Here is a 27,535-nt window from a genome sequence, read left to right as displayed (position 1 = left end):
AACTGTCCTGCTCTCCCAGCCAGAGGTAAAGAATTGCATTGGTTGCCACTAGAGGGAGGATTAGGAATATAGTAAATTGTGGGCAGAAGGTACCCATGATGAATCACATGGGAAAACCTACAAATACCCCACCGCTGCCAAAGGGCAACAATTCTCAGATACTGCTATGGGCTGGGAAGTATAATCTAGTTGTTACCATCTGCTACAGAGGAGCTGCCAGTATGCATCTCAAACTTTGGTGGCTGGAGGATAGGAGGGCTGACTAGGATCATGTGAAGCACACCTACAATTACACAAAGACACACCCCTTTATTACAGTTGCCTTATTTGCCTTCTGGTTTTTAATCTCCTTACTTAAAACTTCTGATGTCCTTTATCAAGAAAGCTCCTGTGAAAAGCAAACGTACCAGCTTCAAGAGAATCTCAGAAAAAGCATCAGCAGAGAGGGACTATGCCAAGATATGCTGTATTTAACAAAAACATCTGAACATAGTATATGTACTTGAAAACAACAAAATGCATTGTGATAAATGTTCTTTCACTAAATTAAAGTTTGAGGGATGTCTGAAAGAAATGTTTTCAATTAGTTACCTAGATAATTATGTAGTAAAGTGTATCTTGCAATTCAGTTTACCCTGTAGCTTAACTGCCTGGTGTCTTACCTCCAGCACAAGTGGCAGAACATTCTGACCAAGGCAGATGATTCCATGCAAAGCCAACTTCATTGTCTCCACTGCCAGTGCGAGAGATGGGAACATTGAATTTATACCTTATACCCAAATTTTGTTCCTGTAGCAGAATCTGTAGTTGAAAACAACTGGTTATACCATTAAAACAGGCAAGCAGAGGGCAGCTACAGTGACATTTAATCTAGGTATGTGTTATGTCCTGTGGAAGGGAAAAACGTAATAAAGGAAGCCATAGTAGGTCTTTTAGGTATTCCCAAAAGAATCTGGACTAACTTTTAAAACATACACAAAAGAAAAATATTATTGTCTACGGTGAGCTTTGTCTTTTTTTCCCCTTAACACAACTTTATAACCTCTGTCAGTTCTTAATTCTTGACGTAATTGTCATAAAAAGACAGTTTTCATAAAATTAATGTTTTAATGGAAATTAACTTGACAGCTGAATAATTATGTGAGGTCAAAGTTGGTTAAGGACATTACTGTGCAAACATGTAGCAGTCCTCACTGAAATCTTGTGAGGAGGTACCCACATTGCAGTTATGAACCTAGCTCTACCCCTGTTCGCACTTCTCATGACAATAATAATAGTAATAATAGTAACAGCAACAGAGTGTTGCTGAGGTCATTGTCTTCCCCTAATGCAACAGCCAACAGCATTAGCCTTGTGGAATCATACCTGTGACTCCTTTAAAGGAATATCAAAACTCTAATTGCAGCCATACCACTGCAGGTGTTACAGAGGGAAGTGGAACAATCACCATGGGTTTTTGTCTACCCTCACTATTGAACTGCACTTCCACATACCACCTGTCTAACAATAGCCTTTGACTCTCTATCAAACTTTTTCTTTCTGTTCCTAATAATATATATCATGTTATATGCAGCAATCTGACACATCTTAGTGCTACTTCTCATCCCTTCTACCTTCTGTGATATTTTGCAGGGCACATCTGCCTATCTCCATCGGACAAAGGAGCAGAGAACTTCCAGTAAGAAGGTCAGTGGCACTGATTGAATGAGAAAAGGCACTATAATAATTGTGTAACTTATTCTATATGGACTCTCTAGCTTATCCACATCTACAGTAGGATCCAGGTGTTTGAAAATGCTGCCTAAAATGTGAATATCCAGGCAACAATCATTCTATACACAAAAATATCCCGTCTGCCTCAAGCAATCCCTGAACTGCAAATCTGGCAGCTGACAGAATATACTGGGCAAGTATCACCTTGTTGTTGTACTCCTCCTCAACACAGTAGCCAACAGTAGGCTGACTATTGCCTGCTGTCAGAGACAGGGTATCAGGATCCTGGTCACATCTTCTGTCACATTCTCATATTTTGTATAATCTGTTCAGAGCAATGTGTCTCACAGCAACATACTTTAACACGGGTCAAATCATGATACTCTTGCTGTGGTAAGAGTATACTTCACGCTCAGGCCAGGCTTAAAACCACTGGCATCTACAGAACTGTCAGGAACTGTCATGCTATATTGCAACACTTCCATGTATCAGCAGTATGCAGAGGTATAATACACACTCCATTTACAATTTCGGCTACCGTTATTCTGAACAACATTTAACAGAGATGGGGCATTTTCTGTGAGATTTCCTGGGGCTCTTCTGACTTTATCCCTGTTTTATCACAATGTTTGCCGGTCAGGTTTGAAAGGTAAGAAAGCTGTGTTCAAACACAAATGCAAAGTCCCAGCTAGACAAGCTGTATACTCTCTGAAAACACAACCTATTTTGATTTCATTCATGGCCTTGTCTTTTCTCAGAACACAAATACATATTTCAAATTTCAGAAATATATTAATTATAACTTTACCATGACTATGAGATTTTCTGAAGTAGGGCCTAGTGCTTCCAAAGACTCTGGTTCATCTGTTGGCCTCTTGTAATGGAAAGCTGTTCCAGCAACATCAAACTTTCTTGGCCAGTCAATAGTCCAGGCACCATTAATATAGTAGTCATCCTCTTCAGATTTTAAAGCTTAAAAAAAAATACAAGCCACCTAAAAATTGGAAGCAGCATTTATAATGGAGAAGCCATTGCAAATCAGTCTACTAATCTGTTAGAAGTATGTGAACTTCAGCTCAATATCACTATTTTTTCAAGCAATATAAAGCCTTTTCCTTAGCCCTGGTCAAAATATCCCTCACGCAGTTTGACAATATTGCCTCTGCAATGATCTTCAACGTGCAGGTATACTTTGCAGATTTCAACATGCAGATGCTATATGGAACAAAACAGAATGCCTCATGCAACTTGCAATGTATCTTCAACTTTCAAACCGAGCCCATGTGCAAAGTATGCTGTTCTACGTAAGATATATGTAGATCTCAAAAGTATAATCAATTAGCAATCTAATCTTTAGATTAAGATGTTGGGGCATGGGATAGGTATCTCAGATAATGTGCAGAGTCAAAAAAAAAGAGAAGGAACCTTGACTCTGACATATGGTACCAATCAGCTCTTGCTTTGTTGCCTTTGTCCACTGTTTTTTTTTTCCTTCTTAAAGCATAAATCCAAGATATTTCTACTACAAACCCAAATACTAGCTAGTTAATCTGGTAAGATATTTTATTACGACTAATTTAAAGCCCTAAACCATAAAAGTACTGTAGATAAAACATAAATTTCTTAGCTAACCAACCAATTAGGCTGGACAAGCACATATTATTCAGGGATTTATCTTTGATATTTTATCAATAATATTAGATTAAGTTTCTAAATATGAAACTGACTTTGTATCTTAAGGTCTTAAGAATATTCTGCTAAATAGATATTGACTTCTTGATTTAAGGTGAAGATTAGCAAGTTACTCAGCATATTTACTTAAAATAAAACATGTTCTTAAAGGCAAAATGATGGTTGGAAATACATGATCAAACAGCCATGTCATTTTTTGTTGAGACAAATAACTGATTTTACTAGATAGGGAACAAACTCACATCACAATCACAAGGAATAAGACAACTTATGATCAAGTTTTATTCTCAACTACATCTGTGTGGACAGATGGTTTACCTTAACCTTAAGTTAGGGAAAATGTCTCGATGCTCAAATTTTCTAAAAGAGATCAGAGAGCATTCATATGAGCAGAAGATAGTTGGAGAGGCAGTAATGTTCTGCTGGCGACAGCCATATTCAGCAGAGATTAGTAACCATTTCTACCAACGCCATAAGGTCTCAAAAGGAATGTTGTTCCATAGCATAGGTCTTATTCCATTGAATTCCCTGGATTTACTTTGGAAACACTCATGTGCGTTGAGTGAAGAAACTAGCTCTGACACATTCACTTATCTGGAATTCCTGAAGTAATTCAGATTCCTTATTGTCTATATAGGTTTTGTAGTACAGGAAGGAGATGGTAAAACAGTGAGTATAGGAGAACGAGACAAATTGCAAGCAGTACTGTACCAAAAGAAAGGAACAGTACTTCACTATCTATTTTACGTGGGTGTATGAAATAATTATGTTACAGCTGAACATTAGTATTTTGTTTTATCAGAGGTCCTATTTCCACATAGCCAAAATTTCTACCCATCCTGCTTTTACAAAACCTAGCTTAACTAAAAGAAGGTCACAAAGCTACCGAGACATATTAATAAGTCTCTCTTACTGTGCCACTCAATCCCAAACATTTTCTTGTCAGTATGTCTAGTATCTACTAAGAGCAAATAATGAAGTGAATTCTTTATTTATATTATTTGAGATATATGAACAACAACAAATGAGACATATAAATGAGCACAAGAGAACAAATGTTCTCATACATGTTTACATAATTAAGAATTCTGAAATTATATGTTATCAATTATATGTATGCTATACACACTTAAACTAATGGATATCCAGAAGCAAAGCAGTTCATTTTTTACCTGACTACCAAAGAAAAACGCATTTGCATTCTGTAAATAGATTCACCTACTATCAGTTGTTATGTACAGGTGAAGGCCACACAGTTGTGAATAGCATTCCAGTAATATAATTACATGAGAATGATGATGCAGTGGCATAATGCTATTAGCATATGAGACAGAAGGAACAAGTTAATGTCCTAATCAAATCATTTATGAGAACTTGAGAGTGCAGGAAGCCCACAGAAAATTAGCACACAACACCCTGTTGCATAACAGGAATATAAGGGGATACGTCACCCCGGATCAAGCCATTTAAGGGAAAATAACAGCATTACTAAACACACATTTCTTCAGCAGCTCTGAAAACAGGAAATTTTGTTGTTGCTGGGCTATTTGTTGGACAGATCAGTTTAAAATACTGAATTATTTATGCAGCTGCAGAAACATGCTTTTGCTGTCACAACTCTAGGAGCGACATCAGTGCAGAAATGATCAGCCAGAGACAGGGGGAGGGAGGACAGGTGCTGATTGAGCTAACTGAATTGCCACAGGTTTAACTGCAGCCTAAATTTCAGGCCATGGCTTGTAAAAGAACAAGATCTTAGTTTAAGGAACCACGGGATGTTGCAAGTTAGTTTGAAAGCCTCCTTACTGAAATGAACAAAGAAGAAACTTTGAAGCCAGGGTGGCAGCTACAGAGGAAGAGGGCTTTACTTTTTCCTTTTTTTGTACCCTTCCAAATAGAGAAATTGATTTCTTAAGACTGTGGTTACACATTTGGCAGCAGTGCAGATAAAACAAAATATAGTAATATGTGTAAATGGCTATTTTCAGATGAATCAATTCTCTAATCTGGCTCATGGTGTGGCCACACAAACAGCTGTCCTGGAACAACAGAGGGAACTCCATAAAGACAGGGAAGGATCTGTGAAGTTGACACTGCCACTAAAGAAATATCCATAAAACAATACGTATTTAACATCATAAACTCATTTTTAACTACCGTTGTGCTTGTATAGTTCTTTTAAGGGAGCAGACAAATTAGAAGCCTTCCTTTCCCCAGAAATTGATCCTAAAATAGTGATTTGGTTCACACTCACAGAACAAAACATCCCATCACAAAATGAAATAGCACCTGCGACTTAGTAAGGTTATCTTTCATTAGGATATAATGGCACCTTTGAAAGCTGGAAACACAAGAAACTAATGAAGGAGAGGAATCCCCCATTTGTGTAGTCAGGGCTTCTGTGGCATGAAGCAAGGTAGTGAGGAGAGACCCTGAAACTCAGGAAACCCCTTGAAATTGTGACAAGCACATAAAAAAAGTGTTTATGTACCACTTTACATTTTTAGATCTGTGGCCAGATTAAATACCAATGAAGTTCTCTGTATTTTTTATTTAAGCCAAAAAATTTTTCACTCTTTTTATACGGATGGTGCCAATCTAAATGCTTTTCCAGATCACCTTCCTGTGCTTATAAAATAGAGGAATAACAAACTTAATTGTAGTAGCTAAGAGTTTGTTCTGGTTTTCAGCTGCCCATGGAATAGTTCTTAGCAGAAAACAACCATGATAGGATGCATTGTATGTCATTCTTCCACCACCTCTGTTTGAAACATCAGTATGGGATATATGAGCAACCTTACCCACAGTGTATTTTGACATGGGGGAGGGGCCACGGGGATTGTGATGCTGAAAGAATAATAAGCACTCTACTCCTGGAGTTGTGGTGTTATTATTCCTGCAGAATGGAGGGAGATTGATTATCTGCTGCATTAAAGAAAGGTGGGGACAGGCAGAAAGAAAAAGTAGACATCCAATAGTAAAAGATACCATTATTATCCATATAATCAATTTAGGAATTAATGTGCCTAGGAGGATAACTGCCCTTCTAACTCACAGGGCTGGCATCTAGTCCCTACAACACAGCAACACAGAAACAGTGTGGAATTAATACATTAAATTGCTTTAAGATAAGGAGACAGTATTGTTAGCATTTAAGTAAGTTGATGAATAATCATTCCAAGAATTAAATCTTTTTTTAAAATGGTATAATCCCCCAGGATCAGAGAATTCCCAGATGGAAGACACTACCTCAGAGTGGGACAATAGATCATTTGAGTGTTCCTCATCCACTTCAGCCCAGGTCTATAACTATAACTATAGTGAAGCTGACCTGATTTTGCACTGAGTGGACAAGGAGGAATCACATGATGTATTTCATTAGCTCCATTCAAGAGAATACATCCTAACCAACTGCTGCAACTGTCTGATCACAACCTAACATTAACAGCTAACAATTCCTCCTGCTGCTTCTACTATGTGTATAGTTTGGCCAAACCAGAAAATGTACCTTCAAATCACAACACAAACTCTGAATTAGTAACAGACTGCTATTTAAACCAGGCTCTTACCAATGTAGTTCTTTGACATGGCCACTTCTCTTATTTCAATGTGCACAGAACCTCTTGGAATTTGAATCACTTCCATATAGCCTATAAGACAAAGGTAAATTTTATTTGTAGTTGTTTACGTTAATCAATATTAGTCATGAAACTAACCATTAATAAATTATTTATTACTAAAAATTACTATGAGATACTATGAGACTCAAATGTACTTCAACATTTTCTTTCATGTGATGTAAAAGAAAACTCTACATTTCACACAAAAATTTGAAAGTGATAGCAAGAACTTACCATGGAGTCAGAAATTCCTTTTTTAAGTGCTAATAAAGTCTTTTCAACAATGTATCACAAGTAATTAATATATAAAATGACCTTAGGATCATAGGATAATTCAGGTTAGAGAGGACCTCAGACAGTCATTTAGTCCAGCTTCCTGCTACAACAGGGTCAGCTAGGAGATCAGACCAAGTTACTCAGCGCTTTTTCCTGCTAGGTCATGAAAAACTCCAAAGATCGAAACTGTACAACCTTTCTGGGCAACCTGATCCACTGCTGGACTGTCCTCCTGGGGAAAAAGTTTTCCTTCCATTCGGCCAGCACCTGTCTTGTTTCAGTTTATAGCCATTGTCTCTTCTCCCACCATGTACCCACCACTGTGAAGAGCCTGGCTCTGTCTTCTCCATAACCTCCTCATAGGTATTGGAAGGCTGATACTAGGTCCCCACAAACCTCCCCTCCAGTTCTCTCAGCCTCTCCTCACAGAGGGGCAAGTGCTCCAGACCCCAATAATCACTGAACTGCACTTAACTCTGGTTCATCAATCCTTTTCCTGTATTCAGGAGCCCAAAACTAGTAACACTAAGACTGCAACACTAACATTGTCTTTTTGAGCTAAGCTTTAAACTAATAGCCCATATACATTTCCTGAGTTCTTAATAAGATAAACTTAAGAGACATTTCTGGATTCTTTCTATTCTAAAATTTCATGCATGACAAAAGATCAGATTTTACCATACACATTAAAATCATACACAACATTACTCTTACTATGCCACCATAACTAAATAATAATTAAAAACCCCCACCCATTTCTTTTTAAGTGCATTAAAGAGCATGAGAACTAAGTAATGAAACATAATGTTGTATGTGACATAAATCCAAACTAATACAGAAAAAGGAAACAACAAGGCCAAAGAGTCAAAGTGAACGACCAGCAGCAATGCCATGCTGGAAATCAATGCAGCACTGGTATTTGCTGGAAAGTCATCTAAATGCATTGTGCAACAGAATGGACATGTATGTGCATACCTCCTCTGGGCAATGAATCATTGAAGAAACCTTCAATGGCTTCACATGTACTCCCATCTCCTCCGCAAACACGACATCTATCTTCCTTAGCATCAGACCCCAAAATATTATCACAACCTACATGCTGAGAACAGATAAGAACAAATATTTTAACAGGATGATGGTCTTGCACCACTATCTTCATAGGTTTTTTGAAGTGTTTCTCTCAAGTTTGAGATATTCTGTGCTTCGTTTTATCTACTCTGTTTTTGATAGCTGTTACCGTAAGTGGGTGTTCACTTACCAGAAAAAGAAAATAAAAAAGGAGAAATTTTGGGTTGTTACCAAATCTTGATTAATAAGCACTTTGTATTTCTACTGTGACTTTCAGGAAGGGATCTCACAGCTTTTTACAAACAATGTAATTATTACAGTTAACAATAAATGATTAGTAATGTTTTTATTTAATATTACAACAGCTAACTATGTTTGATCTATATTGCTTTGTTAAGGTAAACATTTGCTGTGTGTTCCTTAAACATTTATGCAGCATAAATAGTATTATTGTTCTCAAAAGCATTTACAGCTTCATAGACCATATTTCCATATCCTCTAGGCAAAACTTGCAATTATTTTCAGAAGTTTGAATGTAAAGTGTAAATGACTTCCCTGTAAGAATTAATGCAGAATGAAACTTAGTGAAAGGCTGAATTATATGCTGTATTAGAAAGGATTCAAAAGCCTTTGGAAAAAAGAGGTGTCTATAACTGATCATAAAAAGTACATTACAATTCTGATTAGCTACTTGAGAAATCTATGTACAGTGAACAATTATTAACTCCCTATAACTTATTGATTCAACATTATTACAAAGCTAATGAAAATAGAGACAGCTGGATCCTTAAGGGAAAAAAAAAAAGAGAATGAACAAGTAGGATGTAAACAGAATGGACACTGCAGCTTGCCAATTCTTTCCAGGATTTATACAAAAAAGGAGGCAGCTACATAACTTTGCTTACTGTCTAGCAATATTATCTACCACCTTGTAAACAGGTATAGATAGGTCATAAGAGAAGTTAAAACATTTTAAATAATGGACAAAATAGTATTATTCTAACTATTTACATTTCCACTTTCTGATTTATCAAGAAGACAGAGGCCTGACTATTACATAGCTCATTCTCAACTTAAGATTTAGTCTGATTATTAGTTTTAAAAGATTTCTCAGAACTACTAAAATCTTCTTATGTATAAAGTACACCAGAATTCTATAGGTTAATTCTTGTGCTTTTTTTTTTGTTAGTTTACTAATACATGTCAAATGCTTTTGATCTCATCACGTTATTCAATAAACATACATCTTCATCCCTCACTTTAGCAAAGACCTTAGGCATCGGGTTAAGCTTTAGTTATGTTAGTGGTTTCAGTGAAATCAAATAATTTTTAGAGTCACCAGCACTGTTCAGATGTCTAGACTTAAGTACGTAATTAAGTGCTTTGCTAAATTGAAGTAGTAGTGGGATGTATATAACCGAAAATATGGCACAGACCTCCAATTCTATTCAAATTCATGTAATGCAGTTCTACAGGAATCTTACAAGATAATCGGATTTTTAGTAAATGGCAAATCCCTGCATCATTATAGACTTTTTCCTACAACTACAACGCAATACTGACAACTTTCTGTTTCAATTACATTAACAGCAGAATTGTTTGCAACAGGATGAACTAGTTAGAGAGAAACAGATTAATATGTTCACATTTACTGTTTTTCAGCCACAGTGGTATTCTAATTGGAATGATGGAACAGGCTTTGGAACAGTGCAAGGAATCTGTTCATGTCCTGTTGCCCTTTCCACCGATTCTTCAACAGAAACCATAAAGTAAGAAAAAAGAAGACAAAACGAAGGATATGTGAATGTCTATGAGAAGCTACTGAAATTCAAATAATTCGTCTAATTTATGCAATACCTTTTTTATCTTTTTGTCTCAATCTTACTCTTTCATTAACAACTTCATCTGTCAACACCCCTGTTTCATATAAGTAACAAACAAGTACCATAATTAAATGTAGGAGGTATCAGACACAACAAAGTAATCCATAAGTACTTTATAAAACATTTGTAACCTTGCATTCTCCATTGATACAGATATCCAGTGAATCAGCATTGCACTGAGTCCCATCTATTACTGCAGGAGCACGTTCAGTATAAAAGTTATAACCTTCAGCCAAGCAGTTTAATGCACATGGTTTAACCCCACCTGGACAACAAAAATGAATGGAAAAAAAAACCAACAGAAAACTTGAAAAGTTAACAATTAGTTAAAAATTTATATGCATAAGCAGATCTGAAATATATAATCTTATCTCATACCTGACGTATATAATGTATACACTTTATTTAACTTCCCTTTATTGATTGCTCTACTTGACTCTTCTTTCTTGCAAAAAAGATTATTTCGCATAGTAAGATATGGCAAGGTTGGCTGGCTCCATAATGATTCCATTATGTTAATACAACCCTAATGATTATTGAACAATTCAAAACAATAAGGATACCACTTCACCATTTGAAAAACAAGAATAACAAAAGAATGTATTGCTAAAAGTATATCAGGATAAATTTCAAAACCAAGATCAGACTATTTCAATTAGGAATTTAGTCGTATTGAATTACATTACAGCTCAGACCACGTGATCACAATGATCCTTTTTAGGCTTTTAATCTAAAAAACTAAGAGTAAAACCATTCAAGTCAATAAAATACAAAAACACAAGGGAGAACACGGACTTATTCACTCAGGGTTTAAAACAGGAAAAAACAAAACAATAAAAGGGCAACCTACAAACTTTGAACTACAACAGAAACATAACTAAACTTGATTAAACTGTCTTAAAAGGAAAAAGAAATTACAACCCTCTTCCCTGTTGCAAAATACCCTTTTATTGCTCAGTGCAATTATTTATAATTAAATTATTGAAGTAGTCTTTAGAGACTCTTATAAATGCTTTTACTTCTTTCTCCTTTTCCTAATATTCTAACCTTAAGAAAAGAAAATTTATTGTGAGATTTTTTTATTCTGAACTCATCACTGTAGCATGAAAGGCACTTACAGATCATCTATGGAATCTCTAATTCTATTGCAACTGCAGTTGGAGAAGGGCTCCATATTTTTGAAGCGGAGTCCCTACAACGATGCTTACTCCCCTTCACAGTAAAACAAAACTCTACCAGAATAGAGATGGCTATTCTGCAACATTTTTAGCAACAGACAAAACTACAAGCTAAGCAAACTTAGCTCATTATATTTTAATCAAGACATTATATTTACAAACATTACTTCCTATAAAACATTTATATAATTTTGAAGACTTCACATATGATAACATTTTTGCAAAGCTAACCATTACCTCCAGTGTAGGGTTTCCAGTTATAATACTTTCCCCGGAAAGGCATATTGTCAAAATCGGCACATTGCTTTTCCCGAAAATCACGGGCCCCTGAAGGACATGGCTAAAATAATAAAGACAAAAAAAGGTTAATTTCTTCCAAATACCAACATAAAAGTACATGCTTATATACTTATATTGCAAACATAATCATGCAAGAGACTAGAAGGTGGTTCCCTGCTTTATCTTGTAGCTCTGATTCTGAAATTTGTTTTATTGCTTTACACTTGAAGTGTCTATTTTGCTGGCATGAAGTAACTGAAGTGATTTAAACAAAGGTAAGTGTTACATAACAGTTTCCATAAAACTGGACAATCAGAATCACATCAAACTATGCTTCATAATCAACCTATCAGCTACCTCCTTATGAACACACATTAAAAACAGCTGAAAAAATTAAAACAAGATCATTTTGGTAAGACCTGTAGGCTCAGTTATATTGTACTAAGCAGCTGTACTGAGACATGTTATTAAGACATCAAGAAAAAAATTAAAGCACTTTCTATAGAGAGTTGTATCACCTCTGCTTACTTGTAGCTGTACTGAGACATGTTATTATGACATCAAGAAAAAAATTAAAGCACTTTCTAGAGAGCTGTATCACCTCTGCTGACTTGACAAAAGTGTTGTGTTAAGGCTGAGAATGAGAATAGATATCATGTTTGGCTCTGATTTTTACCAGTCTCCAAGCATAAAGAAACAAAAAATGCTTTCATCTGAATTTTCATTACTTTGCATCACCAATTACAAAACTGTAAGGTATCTTTTTTACTTGGAATAAGGGTAGATGTAAGTGAAATTAATCTTGGAAAGAATTATAGGAAAAACAGAATTCTTTGCTATTTCTCATTTTTCATCAGCAGGTTCAAAATAATAATGACAACTAATCTTGAATACACCCAGAATTTAGATAGCATATTAAACATTGTTATCAGTGTTTAAGTACCTGCTGAAGTTGCAAGCTTCATCAGACAAAGTATTTGAAATACAGATTAAAATAATTTTTAAACTGAAAGAGAAAAGAATTTGTTTGACAGAAATCAGAGGTGTTAATAAATATTACTATTTTATGAGCAACAGAAGAGTCCATTTTATGGCAGTTTTATTTGTCATCCTATGTACCTAAGCCAGTTAGCACTGCTCAGGAATCTGAAATGCATTCAAGTGAAACGGTCTCTATAAACCTGGATGATAAAAATTTACTGCAAATATTAACATAATAATTATTCTACTCAGTATACATTAATCAAGCTCTTCTTATAACAGCCAGCCCATTGCGCTGTGATTCAGAAACCAGAAAATTTTTCTCCAATTTTGAAGCTGTTGCGATATAAATTAAAATAGTGGACATCACACAGTATTTAAATTTTAAATTTTCTCTTTAAATCACTCTATTATCTCCTTCTAATTAAAAGTACATTTTTGAATATAATCCATTCACTGGTGAAAAAAAAAAGTAGTGTAACTACTTTAATTCAATAATCCTTCAGATTATAACAGTGAGAATAAAAAATAACTATGTAAATAAAGTAAGAATTTTTAAAAGTTTTTTTAATAGTTACACAAATTAAATTTGCCTCTCTGCATCATATTCTTCAAGCAGTAGAAGGATCAGTCTTGATCCACCTCAAAGCTTGAGTCCGAATCTCTCTGATACTGGTCACCACACTTACTCTTCACTTGCTTAGGTACTAATTTACATGGCTGCTATTTTAGCTACACCAAGTTCCCCTTACAAGTTAATTAAATCACCCCCCACAATGAAATCCTTTTTAGTAAAGAAGGATCAAGACTTCCATATTTATACTCTTAAAAAAAATTCTCACAATCTGATCTTTGAGATGTAGTCTTACTTCTCTTGTTTGATGGTGATCTTGGATGTATTTTGGGGCAACAATATCACTTCATAAACGATCTAGATAACGAGGAAGAGTACACCCTCAACAAGTTTGCTGATAACACAAAGCAGGGAGGAGTGACTGATACGCCAGAGGGTTGTGTTGCCGTCCAGAGGGACCTTGACAGGCTGGAAAAACGGGCCCACAGGAATCTCATGAAGTTCAACAAGGAGAAGTGCAAAGTCCTGCACCTGGGGAGGAACAACCCCATGCCCCAATACATGCTGGGGGCCAACCAGCTGGAAAGGAACTTTGCAGAAAAGGCTCCGGGTGCCCTGGTGGACACCAAGTTGAACATCAGCCAGCAATGTGCTCTTGTGGCAAAGAAGGCTAATTGTATCCTGGGCTGCAATAGGCGTGTCAACAGCAAGGCCAGGGAGGTGATCCTTTCCCTCTACTCAGCATTGGTGCCTCAGTACAAGAGAGATATGGCCATACCGGACAGAATCCAACGAAGGGCCACGAAGGGCCTGGAGCACCTCTCATATGAGGAAAGGCTGAGAGAACTGGGACTGTTCAGCCTGGAGAAGAGAAGGCTCAGGGGGGCATCTCATCAATACGTACAAATATTTGAAGGGAGGGTGTTAAGAGGAGGAAGCCAGGCTCCTTCCAGCAGTGCCCAGTGATGGCACCAGCGGCAATGGGCACAAATGGAAACACAGGTTCCTCCTGAACATCATGAAACATTTTTTTACTCTGACGGTGACCGAGCACTTGTACAGGTTGCCCAAGGAGGTGGTGGAATCTCCCTCCTTGGAGATATTCAAAGGCTGTCTGGACATAGTCCTGGGCAACCTGTTTGAGGTTTGAGCAAGAGCAGCCATACAAGATGACGTCCAGAGGTCCCCTTGTAAGCAAAGCAAAGTCTTTCTTTTACCCTATTAAATACCGATTCAGTTTTTGCCACAATTTAAACTGTTAAAATCACTGTTTGTATCTTCTTTTCTTCTTGAACAGCTCTGGCAGTCTAACAGAAAACCAGCTACACACAACTATGCATAGCCTGCAATCTCACTGCTAACAAGAACAGCAGATAAGGCTGGGAAAACCTGGGAGCAGCTAAAGGAACTGTGGGAGCAAAGCCCCTCATACAGTGTTCCTGCTTTCTTGATATTTTATCTGGTTTTGGTAGTCCTACAGATTAAATCCTGGCTTCCTATACCGCAAGTACTGTTAAATTAATTTCACAAACTAATATACCAATGATATCAAAGCTTTTAAATAACCCCATGTCTTTGGCTCTAAAAATGCAAATCCATCAATCCATAGGGAGATTTGGTAACATTGGCAATAAAGTAAGTTTCATTTTAGTGGCTAAGTCCTCTCAGTGAATACTGACAAGTGCTGGCCCTCATCTCAGGATCTTGCTCTTTGTCCAAATCATGAGTTTGAATCCAGCTTTCAGGTGGATTCAGTGAAGTTTTCAGTTTAAGGAAGTCCTTCTGAAGACTGCAATTACGAAATGATAGCCTGAAACCTGCAACATTCTGTAATCTGAAGCATAAAACGCAACTTGTAAATTTTTTGTTGTTGTTGTTGCAGGGTGGCAATAAATAGCTCCTTTTCAAACCGGCAACCTGTCCCAAGTGGGCTCCCGGAAGGATCAATATTGGGCCTAAAGCTGTTTAGTATCTTCATAAGTGATCTGGATGACGGGATCAAGTGTACCCTGATGAAGTTTGCTGATGATACCAGACTGAGTGGGGAACTGGACACTTCAGAAGGGAGAGCCACCCTGCAGGAAGACCTGGATTGACTGGAAGAGTGGGCTAACAAGAACCTTATGAAGTTCAACAAGGACAAGTGTAAGGTCTTGCACCTGCGAAAACAAACATAATCCAGGAGTGCAGCACAGGCTGGGATCTACCTGGCTGGGAGGCAGCTCTGTGGAAAGGGACCTGGGGATCCTGCTGGACAACAAGCTCAATATGAGCTAATAGGGTGCTGCTGCAGCAAGGAAAGCAACAGGATGCTGGGTTGCATCAACAAGGGCATCACCAGCAGAGGCACAGAAGTCGTTATCCCACTCTACTCAGCCCTTGTCAGGCCACACCTGGAATACTGTGTTCAGTTTTGGGCCCCGCTATGCAAAAAAGATGTGGACAGGCTGGAAAGGGTCCAGACAAGGGCCACAAAGATGATCCAAGGACTGGGAAGCCTGCCATATCAGGAAAGGCTGAGAGAACTGGGTTTGTTCAGCCTTGAGAAGAGAAGGCTTAAGGGAGATCTTATCACCATGTTCCAGTATTTAAAGGGTGGCTAGAAAGAAGATGCAGACTCCCTTTTTACAAGGAGTCACATGGAAAAGATCAGGGGTAATGGATACAAGTTACTCCTGGGGAGATTCCGACTGGACACAGGAGGAAAGTTTTTCACAATGAGAACAATCAGCCATTGGAATAATCTCTCCAGGGAAGTGATGGATTCCCCAACATTGGACACTTTTAAGATTCAGCTGGACAGGGTGCTGGGCCATCTTGTCTAGACTGTGCTTTTGCCAAGAAAGGTTGGACCAGATGATCCTTGAGGTCCCTTCCAATCTGGTATTCTATGATACTATGAAAATCATAGGTATAGAAATGCAAAAACATTACTGCAAGGTAAGCTACAATATGCATTTACAATATGTCAGCTCTTTGGCACTGTCTCTTTGTGTATGTACTCTTTTCCCAAAGTAAACATGCAATAACTGCTTCTCTTTATTGGGTAAGATATTTCACCTTTTTCATGCAGTTACAGTACACGGATAACTCTTGTCAAGCAATAGGATGCTCGTGTTTCGAAATGCTCTTTTTGGAGACTGCAAATCATGAGGTAGGAATCTAACAAATGTATAAGAACTTAAAACCAAGTCTGAAGAAGGTTCTGAGAAGATGATGATGAAATAATTAAAATTTTGAGCTAAAAAAAGCCTTGACTTCAGTAAGAACATAAAAAATAATAAGACTGAAGCAAAAATAAATCACCTAAAGAGTATTAACAAATCATTGAACTGACATTGACACAACACCAAGCATCTTATCTCACAGAAATCTGTTTATCTTGGAGCTTAAAAGACAGGCAGACTTCAGTAATTGAACTCATTGTGTTTCCTATTAACAAATGGCTATATTACACCTCATAGAAGATGAGAAACACAGTCAGAAGGGTGACAATTGAAACTCAGGTACTGTTTCAAGACGTAGCTCTTCACATGAATGCATTTGAGAAAAAATAGGCTTGAAAATATTAAAATTATGAAAGCAACAAACAATATCTGTGAATGTAGGCATAATGGAAGGAACCAACAAAAACCATTTGCCTATATTCTATTAAGAGAAAAGACTGACGAACAAGAATCTTTTAAAGGTATGTATACACACATACTTTTATATAGATAAACCATTCACAGAACTTGTAAGCAAAACATGTTTCTTATCATATATAAAAAATTGGGAGGCTTTTACAGTTTTAAATGTATACCAAATTAAGCTTCACATCCTACACGCATTTTAAATCAGACAATGAGTTACTTTAACTGAGCAATTATGTGCCTTGCAATTCTATTAGCATTTTGTATTTTTTTTAAATTAAAATACTTCGGTTGGAAAAAAACATATATTTTTGTTAGAGATAGTGTGGTTGGTGGTAGAAAATAAGTTTCTGATGAGTGTGTTCTTCCTACCACCCTTTTGTTTCCAAAATTCATTGGCTCATGTTCTTTTCTGCTGATCTCAATGTTTCCATTAGCAGATGCCTTTTGAATTAAGAAGTCATATATGGCTTTGGAAGTGTTTGATGAGAAATAAGCCTAGTAGGAGTGTGTCCGCTGTTTCCAAAGAATTAAAATGGTCAAAAGAAAGGGCAACAGAACTAACTCATCTCTGAAAGAAAAATGAAGTCAAAAGGAGGTTTTTTTGGTTTATGAATAGTAGGAGCTTTAGGGAGTGCTACGTTGAAAATTACAGATGGGCAACGGATGTTGACACTGCAAAATAAACTTCAACAGAAAAGATGTACAAACAACACATTTTTCATAAAAACTGACAGATTTGCATACTTCTAATGCTTACATTAATCAAACATACCATTCCATTAAAAATGTCAAGCACTAAGGACTACCATAAATCTTGAAACAAAACCTACTAGTCTCAGCAACTCTTAGATAGAACCCTAAATATTACTATAAAAGAAACAGACTATAGTCATCAAAACCATTAAGGCAGTAAATTTAAACTTCTGTAAGTACCAGTATGTTTACATACTGGAAAACCATACCCAAAAAATATGCAAAAAAAAAGATTCACAGTCAAACTGTAAGAATGGCATTTCCAAATTGCCTGGCCCGAATCTTGTTCAAGATTTGTTTTTAAGACCTAGACAATTAAATGCGACGTTTCCTTTCCAATACTCTTGCTTAAATTATTGACTGAAATCTGAGTATAGGTAGGGTACGAACATTTTAGAATAGAGGACTATAATTTTAAAAGATTTTGATAAATTGGAGCAGTGGTTTGAAATAAAGCAATGGATGCAAATTACTACACTTGAGTAGGAACAATCAACTGTGCAAGCACAACTGAGGAATGACTTCCTAAACAGCAGCTCTTAAGAAAGGGATTTGGGTATTATGGAACAACACAGACTAAATGAATATTGTCACTCCTGTAAGAAAAATGAACAAATACTGAAATGAATAAATGGAATCCCATCACTAAGATGACACACTAAGTTTGAAGTTACACTTATCTCTGACAGGCCTCAGCTAGAATCCTGTCCAGAGGTTTGGGCACCACGCTTCAAGAAGATGTGCGCTACTGGGATCCCAAAGGCTATTAACACAGAGACTGTCTCATGTAAAGAAGACTAAGAAGAGATATGATAGTAGTCTGCAAACACAGGAAAGGCTCCCATAGAGGGAATATTATCAGCTGTCTTCTTACTGGGGAAAGAGTAAGTAAGAGTCTTAAAGGATGGGAAAACATTCACTGTATTTTATGAAAACTGTCCTGACTGTAAGGATATTGAAGAATCCTAATGATATCTCCCAGACTGGAAGTATTTCAAAACAGGTCAGCTGCCTAACCATCAGTTAAGAACGGTTTAAAGACAGTTAATTCTGCCTTTGAGCCAGGGAACAGCCTCCTCTTAGACCTTCTAGATGTTCCTTCTGTGACCCTATAAGCTTCCTCTCAGTAATAACAAATAAAGAGAGAATAAAGGTACAAACTAAGAATAAAACTGTCTGAAAAGTGTCTGAAAATAAGAAATAAAATATGATAAGAATAAAACAAATCCTAGCAACATTTCAACGGTATCACTAGGTAGCTATGGTATGATTGTTAATAATAAAAAAGCATTAAAAAATTGTTGTATATTTGTGAGGCAGCAGGATTACATATTATGTAAACTTTCTTGTATACTAGTTACTGTGGCAGATGCTAAATAATATCTATTGGAGATAAACATTTTAAATAAGAATGCCTCGACAATTACCTCACAAGAGTCCTCAAAGAGTTAAGGGAGGAGGGTTCCAGGGTGCCAATGTGAATTTTTTAACAAATCTCAGACTGTGTGTACAAACTGAAACAATGCTAATGTAAAAGGGTCATTACTTGAAAAGGACAAATAGAATATTCTAGGTTACAGTTTGCCTGATATCAATCCCAAATAAACAGAAAAGTTGGCAGATATAGGTTTAAAAGAATGATAAATAATAATACAAATCAGTATTTTGTATAAGAATAGGTTTCATCAACTAAAACTTTTTACAATTCCTAGTTAAACTAAAAGGATAATGGGATATGCTTAGATTTTGATAAGGCACTTAACTTAGTAGTACACAACATCCTGATTGAAAAAAAACAGAAACAAACCTGTACTAGTCCAGTAAAGCATACATTAAATTTATTAAATATTGACTGACAGATTTCAACGGACAGATTTCAATAAGGAATCATCACTTAGTTGGCGAATTCGTAGGTGAATTTCCTATCAACTGTAAGAATAAGAAACACACTCAGTGTAACTCAATATTTACACTTGTGAATTGGCACTATGAAGAATTTTCTTGCCTATGTAGTCTTCCAATTACAAAAAGACCATCTGAGTGAAAATAAAGAGGAAGGTAAATTAATTACAGCGGATCATCTGATAAGGTGATCCATTCAAATGAAAATTGCACAAAGACACCCAAGCACAAAGATACACATCCACAGAAAAAAATCAGATGGTCAAAGTTTCAGGATGTTGCATTGTAACTTGGAAGGTTGTATGTCTGGAGAAGTTTTACAGCTCCTACTGGACAAGCAGCTTCAGTTTCTCTTACAACACTGTGGGCAAAAGGCCTAACACACTTTTTGGCTGTATGAACAAAGCTGCTGTGATTAGCAGTAGGAAAGTAATTTTTAATTTGGAAATCTGTAATACTGCCTAATAATGAGAATAACCTCCACAAAGAATTTTGCAGAACTAATACTTATGATAATTAGTAACGATCATAAAAACAAGTTTTTTTCAAGGAATCAGCATATTAACTCTTGTATTTTTTCTTGAAATATATCAAAAGATAAACAAGAGAAACAATACCTTTAGGTACAGACTCTCCCACTGTTACGAATTTTCTTGATTTAAGAAAATTAAGACGAATTTGAAGCTAAAACAACATGAAAGCCTGTTTATATTTGTAGTGCTATTGACTTGGAAACTTTCTAGTGAAATTCTTTATTGGTGTGTACTTTTTTCTGGTTCAATTTTTAACTTACTTGAATTTGTAATTTAGGTTCATAATTTGATTTTATACATTTATACTCTGCCCCACCCGCTCAGTGGTAGTTCATTATTTGATGGGCTCAACTCTAAAATAAAACTGCATGATCATTCTGGTAAGACAAGAACTAGTGGATACTTGATGGCAAAACAAGCAGGTTTAAAACACATCAAAAGAAACACATTTTCACGCAATGTATAAGAGGATTGTGTAACACATTAGCAAGGAAGCTATAAAGGTATAAAAAGGAGAAGAGGGCTTAAAAATGGATTCATGGAGGATAGTTCCATTTGTGGCAGTTAACGTGGTACAGATATGATGTGGAGCTCAAGAAATCTTTAGGCACCCAGCTTTTGGAAACTCACACAGTATATCCACGGAAATTCATGCCTTGGCTGCTAAAAGTTTCTAATTTTTCCCTGAACACCTGTTAATTGGCCATTGTTGAGAGACAAGACACTGGGCTAGACAGACCTTTTCTCCGATGTGGAATGCTCCTTGTTAATCTTTAACATGGATGCTCAAGTTGAACTCATTCCTTAACGCGAAGATACCAGCTGGGCGTCACATTGAGATAGGGTTCCTAACATTTAGCAGAACTTGTAGGGTGGCTGCTATGTAGAAGTGCCCTACAGGAGAGTTTGCCAATAAAATGGAGAATTCACAGCTTTTCTGAACTGGGAAAAAATGCATCCAGTGAACAAAATTTACTTACATCAGTATTACAGGAGCGATACCGCTTCCTTTCTCCAAGACAATATTTGCCTCCACCTGAAGGCCTGGAAAAACATGTTTTATGTGTTAGTATATGTATTACTACAAACACAAGTTCATGAGAGATACTAATGCATTATTAGTATAAACACAAGTCCAAGAGATATATAAATAAAAATAAAAGTATGTGGAAGTTTTAAGGTGAGATTTTAAAATATTTTATTTAGTAAGAATTGTAGCATTGACTTGAATTGGAGCAGATATTAAACAATACTGGGTACTTGAAAATTGTCACTCTCATAGTATTCACCTAGTTTGCATAGATCCCGAGCAACACAGTTTAATTGTATTTTTAACATACTAAAAAGGCATTGTTTTTAATTATTTGGTTGCTTTGTAAAACTAGAGAATGAGAAATGTGTAAACAACCTATGTGATACTTTTTTTTTTTTAAATGTTCGCATATTACAGTTGAAAATATAACAAAATGAAGAAACACTGCCTGCTAAATACTGGAGCCAGCAAAGACTGCATTTTCTAGTTCAAGAATCTGATTCTGATTTGAATTAAGCAGTATTAAATCTGAGGAAACTCCAGAGTAAGCAAGTTTCTAATTAGTGTGAATAAGACATTGGCTCTTAAACTCTGAAAGTGTTCAAGAACCTTATCTATCTTTCACAGAGGTCAAATAATGAATTAACATTGACTTAAATGGAAGATTAATCAGACATCAACTCTTTGGCTCACAACTGAAAGCAGAAAGGAAAAACACTTGGTGTTTGTTTTATAATAAAGAAATAAAAGAATTTACAATTAACTAAAAAAAAGAAAATCAATACTATTTTTCACATTACAGATATTTAACGAGGCAAGACTAACCTTGAACCAAAAGGAATTTTTCTCCTAATGCAGACATAACCCACCCTCACAAATACACTTGCTTGCTATACTGTTAAACATTTAAAATTTAATCACCTTTCAACGTATCAACCCATATACGTGGTGACAGGAGTAGTTAAAAAACCTTAGGAAATTACTCATGCTCCAAACAAACATTTCACTAGCATTTTTACATACTGCTGTGAAAAAAATAATGAATTTGATTTACTATTCTCTCAGGAACATAGTCTGACATGTTATTGATGCATATGGATAATTTTTGGTTTTTAATCCATTCAGTAAGTAGTGCTATTTGCCAGATTTGATAGTTACCACTAATGCCAGGAGGTGAACAGACACCTTAAGCAGCAGTAATGTGACATTATGGTGTCTGTCTTACAGAGCGCAGTGGAAAGCTGATATACAGCCTGGCTTGCAAAACATGGGTACAAGCAACATAGAACTTAAGTGTACAGAGAGCAGAAGATAAGGAAGCAGTCACAAAAGCCACAGAATGGATTTTCATGAAAGAAGCACAAATTCTTTATATTTTCAAGAAAAAGTAGTCTTAAAAACTAGTAACGGTGATGGAAATAGTGATTATGGGACATGACAAGAACAAAGCATGGAGTAATAAAACTATCCTTCTGCAAAGACCTATAGCTGTGAGGAGGTAACCAGAACAGGGCAAGCAGCAACAGAAAAAAGCAGTGATTCATTCAGCAAAGAACAGCAATGGAAATAAGTACGCATTCCTCATCCGAGAAGCGCTAGTGACAGAGAGAGGAGCACCTACCTGACAGACCTTCTCTGGAACAGTGCTCAGGACATTGGAAAACAGACAGATGACAGGGCCAGTACAGATACACACAACAGATCAAGCTGTAGCGGAGAAGCTGCCCCCTCTTGAGAGAGAGTAGATGGACCAATAGGGAGTAGCGGCAAGGAGAGAAGTTGCTGAATTGTTTTAAGAGTCAGTGGGAAGTCACAACTAAGTGTTGGACATGACAGCATATAAATGTATGCAACATAATATTACTAACTGTGCTTTATATGTAAGCAGTTGTATGCAAAAGCTTGGAAATACTGTGTTGTTTTTTTAGTAAGTAACTGGCTATAGTTATTTTATATCCTAGACAAGCATTAAGAGGTAATATGTCTTAAGAAAGCAATCTATCTAAGGCATAATTTAAATATATTTTGCAAGAACAGCAAGTTGCAGAAAGAAAACCATTCTGGTTACTGCTAAATATAAATCCAGCTATCTTTACAGTACATAGGATACATTAAAAATGTTTAAAAGTATGTCTAGTGAACTTCTCCTGTTTAAGTGTTTCTGTCTGCTATTTTGAAGACAAATGTTGGCAAACTAGCAAAATATTTTTACAGATAACATGTGAAACCACAGTTTTGAATAATTTCCAAATGTGTCTTTTTGTTGGCTCCGGCTTACTTTAGCTACTTACGCTGGACTGTCACAGTGTCTTATAGATGAGGAGACTCCTCCCCCGCAGGTCCTGCTGCACTCTCCCCATATTGACCACGGACCCCAATCCCCATCTATGCTCTGGGGCCAAGTGCCAAAAGGTACGCACTCTCCCTGATAACACCACTGAAAGATTTCACAAAAAAACACAAAATTAGCTTCCAGGCTGACAGAGTTATCAGGACAGAAAAATATAAGGGTCAGTCAATGACCAATTATAGGCATTAGCATTCTCTGTATAGATAACAAGACTAATATTTTACTTTTTCTAGCCATGTTTAGACATTGGTGAGGGTGTGTGTGATTTGTTAATTGTCTTCACTAAGTCCTGAATTATAGGTCCCTAACACACACCAGAAGTTAAAGCAAGCTTAAAATAAAGATTTTCTTTTTTCTTCATACATTCTCCTTAATGTTTCGCATTAAAGGAACTGCAAGTTGCTTACATTCTTTTAAACACTAAGATTCATTTCTAAGATTAGTTTAGTAAAACACCCTCTACTTAGGATTCATGTAGGGGCTTCATTACGCAAAATGAAAAATTCCCCCCGATATAGTCTTTTTAAGAAAGTATTCCCTTACACTTTAAAAAAGAAAATCTGGACAATGGAAGAAGAATTTGTTGCAGTACTTCATTTATACTAACCTACAGACATAATAGAAGTAGTGCCAAAGCATTAGACGTGGTACACAGAATCATTATATAATAGCGACTGGCCACTTGTTCAGGGACAGAATGAACATGTGTACTTCACTCATGCAAACACTTAAACTTTGCAATGTTGTTACTTACATCAGATATACAAAATGACAGACAATTCGCGCAAATGGCTAATTGTTAAAATAAGTTTATCATTTCCTTAGTCAGAAACCTTTTTTAAACCATTCAGAAATAATCCTGGAGCTCATAGTTTGATCCACATTCTGCATCACTGAGAATCTGGAGTAGCTCAGTTAGATAACTCTTTCCCACCGTTACCGGCTCAGGTGACAGACTAGAGCATGGCCTCAGGTTTACTGTGACCTGAATCTGCACATTTCACTTCCAAAAGGTGGGCATCTGCTGTTTAACAGCAGAATTCCCATAACAGACGCAGTATTGACCCTTTCTAAAAAGAAACCCAGACAACTTCTGTGTCTAAAATCAGCCATCTGAATTTGACAAAAAGCACTGAGACATGCACAGAAGACATGGACAGATAGACATATGCCTGTCCTCCCATAAGCACTACAGGAAGACCCAGTGTTGAATTTACACTAATAGGTACAGCAAAGCCTAGTTTTCCCTTCTCCTGAGTCCTAAGGCTCACCTAAAGTCTCAGTCCCAGCAATGTGGGACATACGTAAACAAGTAAATACAGCCATTCACAATGGCCTGCATTACTCTGGATTTTTCTGAAAGCAACTGCAAAAAGAATTTAACCTTCATTAATTACTCAGAAGAAAAAAAAGAATTAATAGGAGTTTGACATGAACAAGGATTGTATAGAGTGTTAGTTAAAGAAAATGAGTAAAAATCCTTATTTTTTCGTTAGAAATTTCATTTTGGATAAAAGGTACTTCTAGACTGTCAGACGTGTCAGAGTCTAAGCGTGTAGCTTTCAAGAACATGCATTAAAATGATACACTAACATTAAAATGTGTAGCTTATCATCAGCAAATGCATCTAGATACAATATAGCTTTGCACACAAACACATGCTACCATTTAATATATTTCCTTATTATATTATTTCCTTGTTATTTCCACATTAATAAGTGTAACTTGTAGCATTATTTTTCTAGCCATATTCATTCTTGTTTCTTCTCTCAAAACACTTTTATCCTCCATGACCCCTTGTTTCTCTGTATGTGCTGTACCTGTTTTAAAGCACAGCTTTTATAATCCAGCACATTTCTGTTTATAAGCCTCATCTCCTATCAGTTAGAGAAATAAAAAACAAGTATTAATGCGTCAACAGAAAAGACTATTTTAAATCTCAAGTTCAAAATGCATTGCCTTTTCTACCAGGTCTGGCCAACAGAAAGCTGAACAGTGCTTGCACACCATTAAGGCTTTCTCGGTTTCTCAACCTGCCACCCAACTGAGTAGGCTGCCGGTGGGCAAGAGGCTGGGAGGGGACACAGCAGGGAAAGCTGACCCAAATTGACCAAAGGGATATCCCATACTCTCTAACATCATACTCAGCTGTAAAATTGGGGTGGGGGTGTTTCCAAAGTAGCCACTGCTCGGAGACTGGCTTGGCAACGGTCTGCTGGTGGGAGATAGTGAGTGATTGCCTTTGATCTCTTCTTCGCTTTTTCTTTCTTTTCCTTTCACTTACTAAACTGCCTACGTCAGCCCATGAGTTTTCCTCACTTTTGCCCTTCTGATTCTCTGCCCCATCGCTGGGAGGGCAGTGAGCGAGCCACTGGGTGGGGGCCTAGCTGCTGGATGGGGTTAACCCACCACACCCTTCCTCAGAAAAAAATACAAAGACACAAGGTTTCATGGAGTTGTGCTGAGGAAAGGAGAGTTTATCCTTCTTGGAGTTCTAAATTTACAAATCGGAGGTTTATGCCAATAAGCAGGCATCCATCAGAGGAACGTACTCTTCATATGGAGCTTCTCTTAAATCCAGACTATCACTGAATGTCTGCATAACACATAGTGCAGTCCGTATAGTAACTCACATTTTTAGCTAGATAGATGTATCCATATGGCACAATGTTTTGCAATGCCTCTAATGGTACTATTATGATGGAGGATGAAGTATTTATGTGAATTACACATGAGGGATTAAAATCTTCCGGTTTTCTTCTCATTATAGTGATAAATTAAGTGATAATGATTTTATTAACTAAAGACAATAATCTCCTTGCAGCATTCTATTTAAAATGCCACACAAGTAAATGAACAGTTATCTAACGCTAAAGTCAAAAGCTAAAAAATAAAATGCTTCTAAGAGTAAAAATGTATGCTAAAAATTTAATTAAAAATACATTATATATATTACATGTCAAAATCAAAGTTAAGAAATGAAATGAAATGAAAGACACTCAGAGTTAAACGCATAAGATATCACATATGTAAAACAGAACATGCAAACCATCCTAACTCTATACTATTATGACTGTATACAATAGGCAGGTGCATTTTATTTTTCTGCTTTATTTTTCCAAAGCTGTGTAAAATCCCTGTACTCTGTAATTTCCTCTGTCATGCAAACATTGTCTTCCACATTCCCTTATTCCCCTGTAAAAACTCCTTAAATGCTGTTTTTTCTCCTCTACTGAAGTTAAATCTGAGGACTTACTGCTCACTTTGGTGTCTCTTCTTAATTTTCTAGTGAAAATTTATCTTTCACCAGAAGGCAGTGATGCATAGAATCTCTGTCAGATGAGACATTCAAAATGACCAAAATCTTCATTATTTCTAATGGGACTACAGAAATATGCTTTCTTCACAAATTACAGAAACTTCATCTGCTATAATGAGGTAAGGACTATTGAGTAAAGGGTAGGAAGAAACAAGAAGAGGTGACAGCTATTTTAAAAGAACAATCCTTCATGAAAGGTTTAGAACTGAAATGTTAGTTCTTCTCTAACATTGAATAAATAATTTTCCATTAGTTCAATTAGAAAGACAGTGGTAATGCACTTGAATATGCATAAAATGTGCAAAATACTTTGTGAATAATGTAAGCAGTCTGAAATTTTTTCTTATAGCGATCATTAACAATAAAATAAAACATGATATTGTGGCACATTTGTGATCACATTTATATGAATATAAGCTATTTAACAGAACTAAGATTTACAATAGTATGCTTTTAGAAAACAGCAGGTACTCTTAATATTGAGAAAAATTGATTTCATCTTTTGTAGGGGGGGAAAAATACTAATTCAATTTAAATTTGCCATCTCAATTTTAACAATGTATTTTCAATCATTGCTTCTACAATTATTTTGCAAGAAAACTTAATGACCAAAAATAACTTAAATTTACCTTATATTAATGTCCAATAATAACTGAAATCATCACACAATCTAGCTATTTAAACTGTCCTTTCAGCACACTGTTTTCACTTTTTGCATATTTGTTCCTCATTTACATCCCTAGTAT

The 27,535-nt window shown here is 36.3% G+C and overlaps 1 protein-coding gene across 3 annotated transcripts in view; it reads right to left on the bottom strand.

Moving 5' to 3' along the window:
- The window catches only part of ADAMTS6 (ADAM metallopeptidase with thrombospondin type 1 motif 6), a 150,265-nt gene that overhangs the window by 28,530 nt on the left and 94,200 nt on the right, over positions 1-27,535 (bottom strand). For all 3 annotated transcript variants that reach the window (XM_075136489.1, XM_075136490.1, XM_075136488.1), the window contains 8 exons: positions 23,412-23,557; positions 21,068-21,131; positions 11,668-11,770; positions 10,384-10,517; positions 8,277-8,400; positions 6,975-7,055; positions 2,522-2,685; positions 663-801 (listed from right to left, as the gene is read on the bottom strand). In XM_075136489.1, coding sequence (XP_074992590.1) covers positions 663-801; positions 2,522-2,685; positions 6,975-7,055; positions 8,277-8,400; positions 10,384-10,517; positions 11,668-11,770; positions 21,068-21,131; positions 23,412-23,557 — 955 coding nt within the window. The remainder of the gene's footprint in view (positions 1-662; positions 802-2,521; positions 2,686-6,974; positions 7,056-8,276; positions 8,401-10,383; positions 10,518-11,667; positions 11,771-21,067; positions 21,132-23,411; positions 23,558-27,535) is intronic.

The sequence above is a fragment of the Calonectris borealis genome, chromosome Z (assembly GCF_964195595.1).
Source record: "Calonectris borealis chromosome Z, bCalBor7.hap1.2, whole genome shotgun sequence".
NCBI lineage: Eukaryota > Metazoa > Chordata > Aves > Procellariiformes > Procellariidae > Calonectris > Calonectris borealis.
The sequence above is the reverse complement of the archived record's forward strand: the minus strand, read 5'-3'. Positions and strand labels throughout refer to the sequence as shown.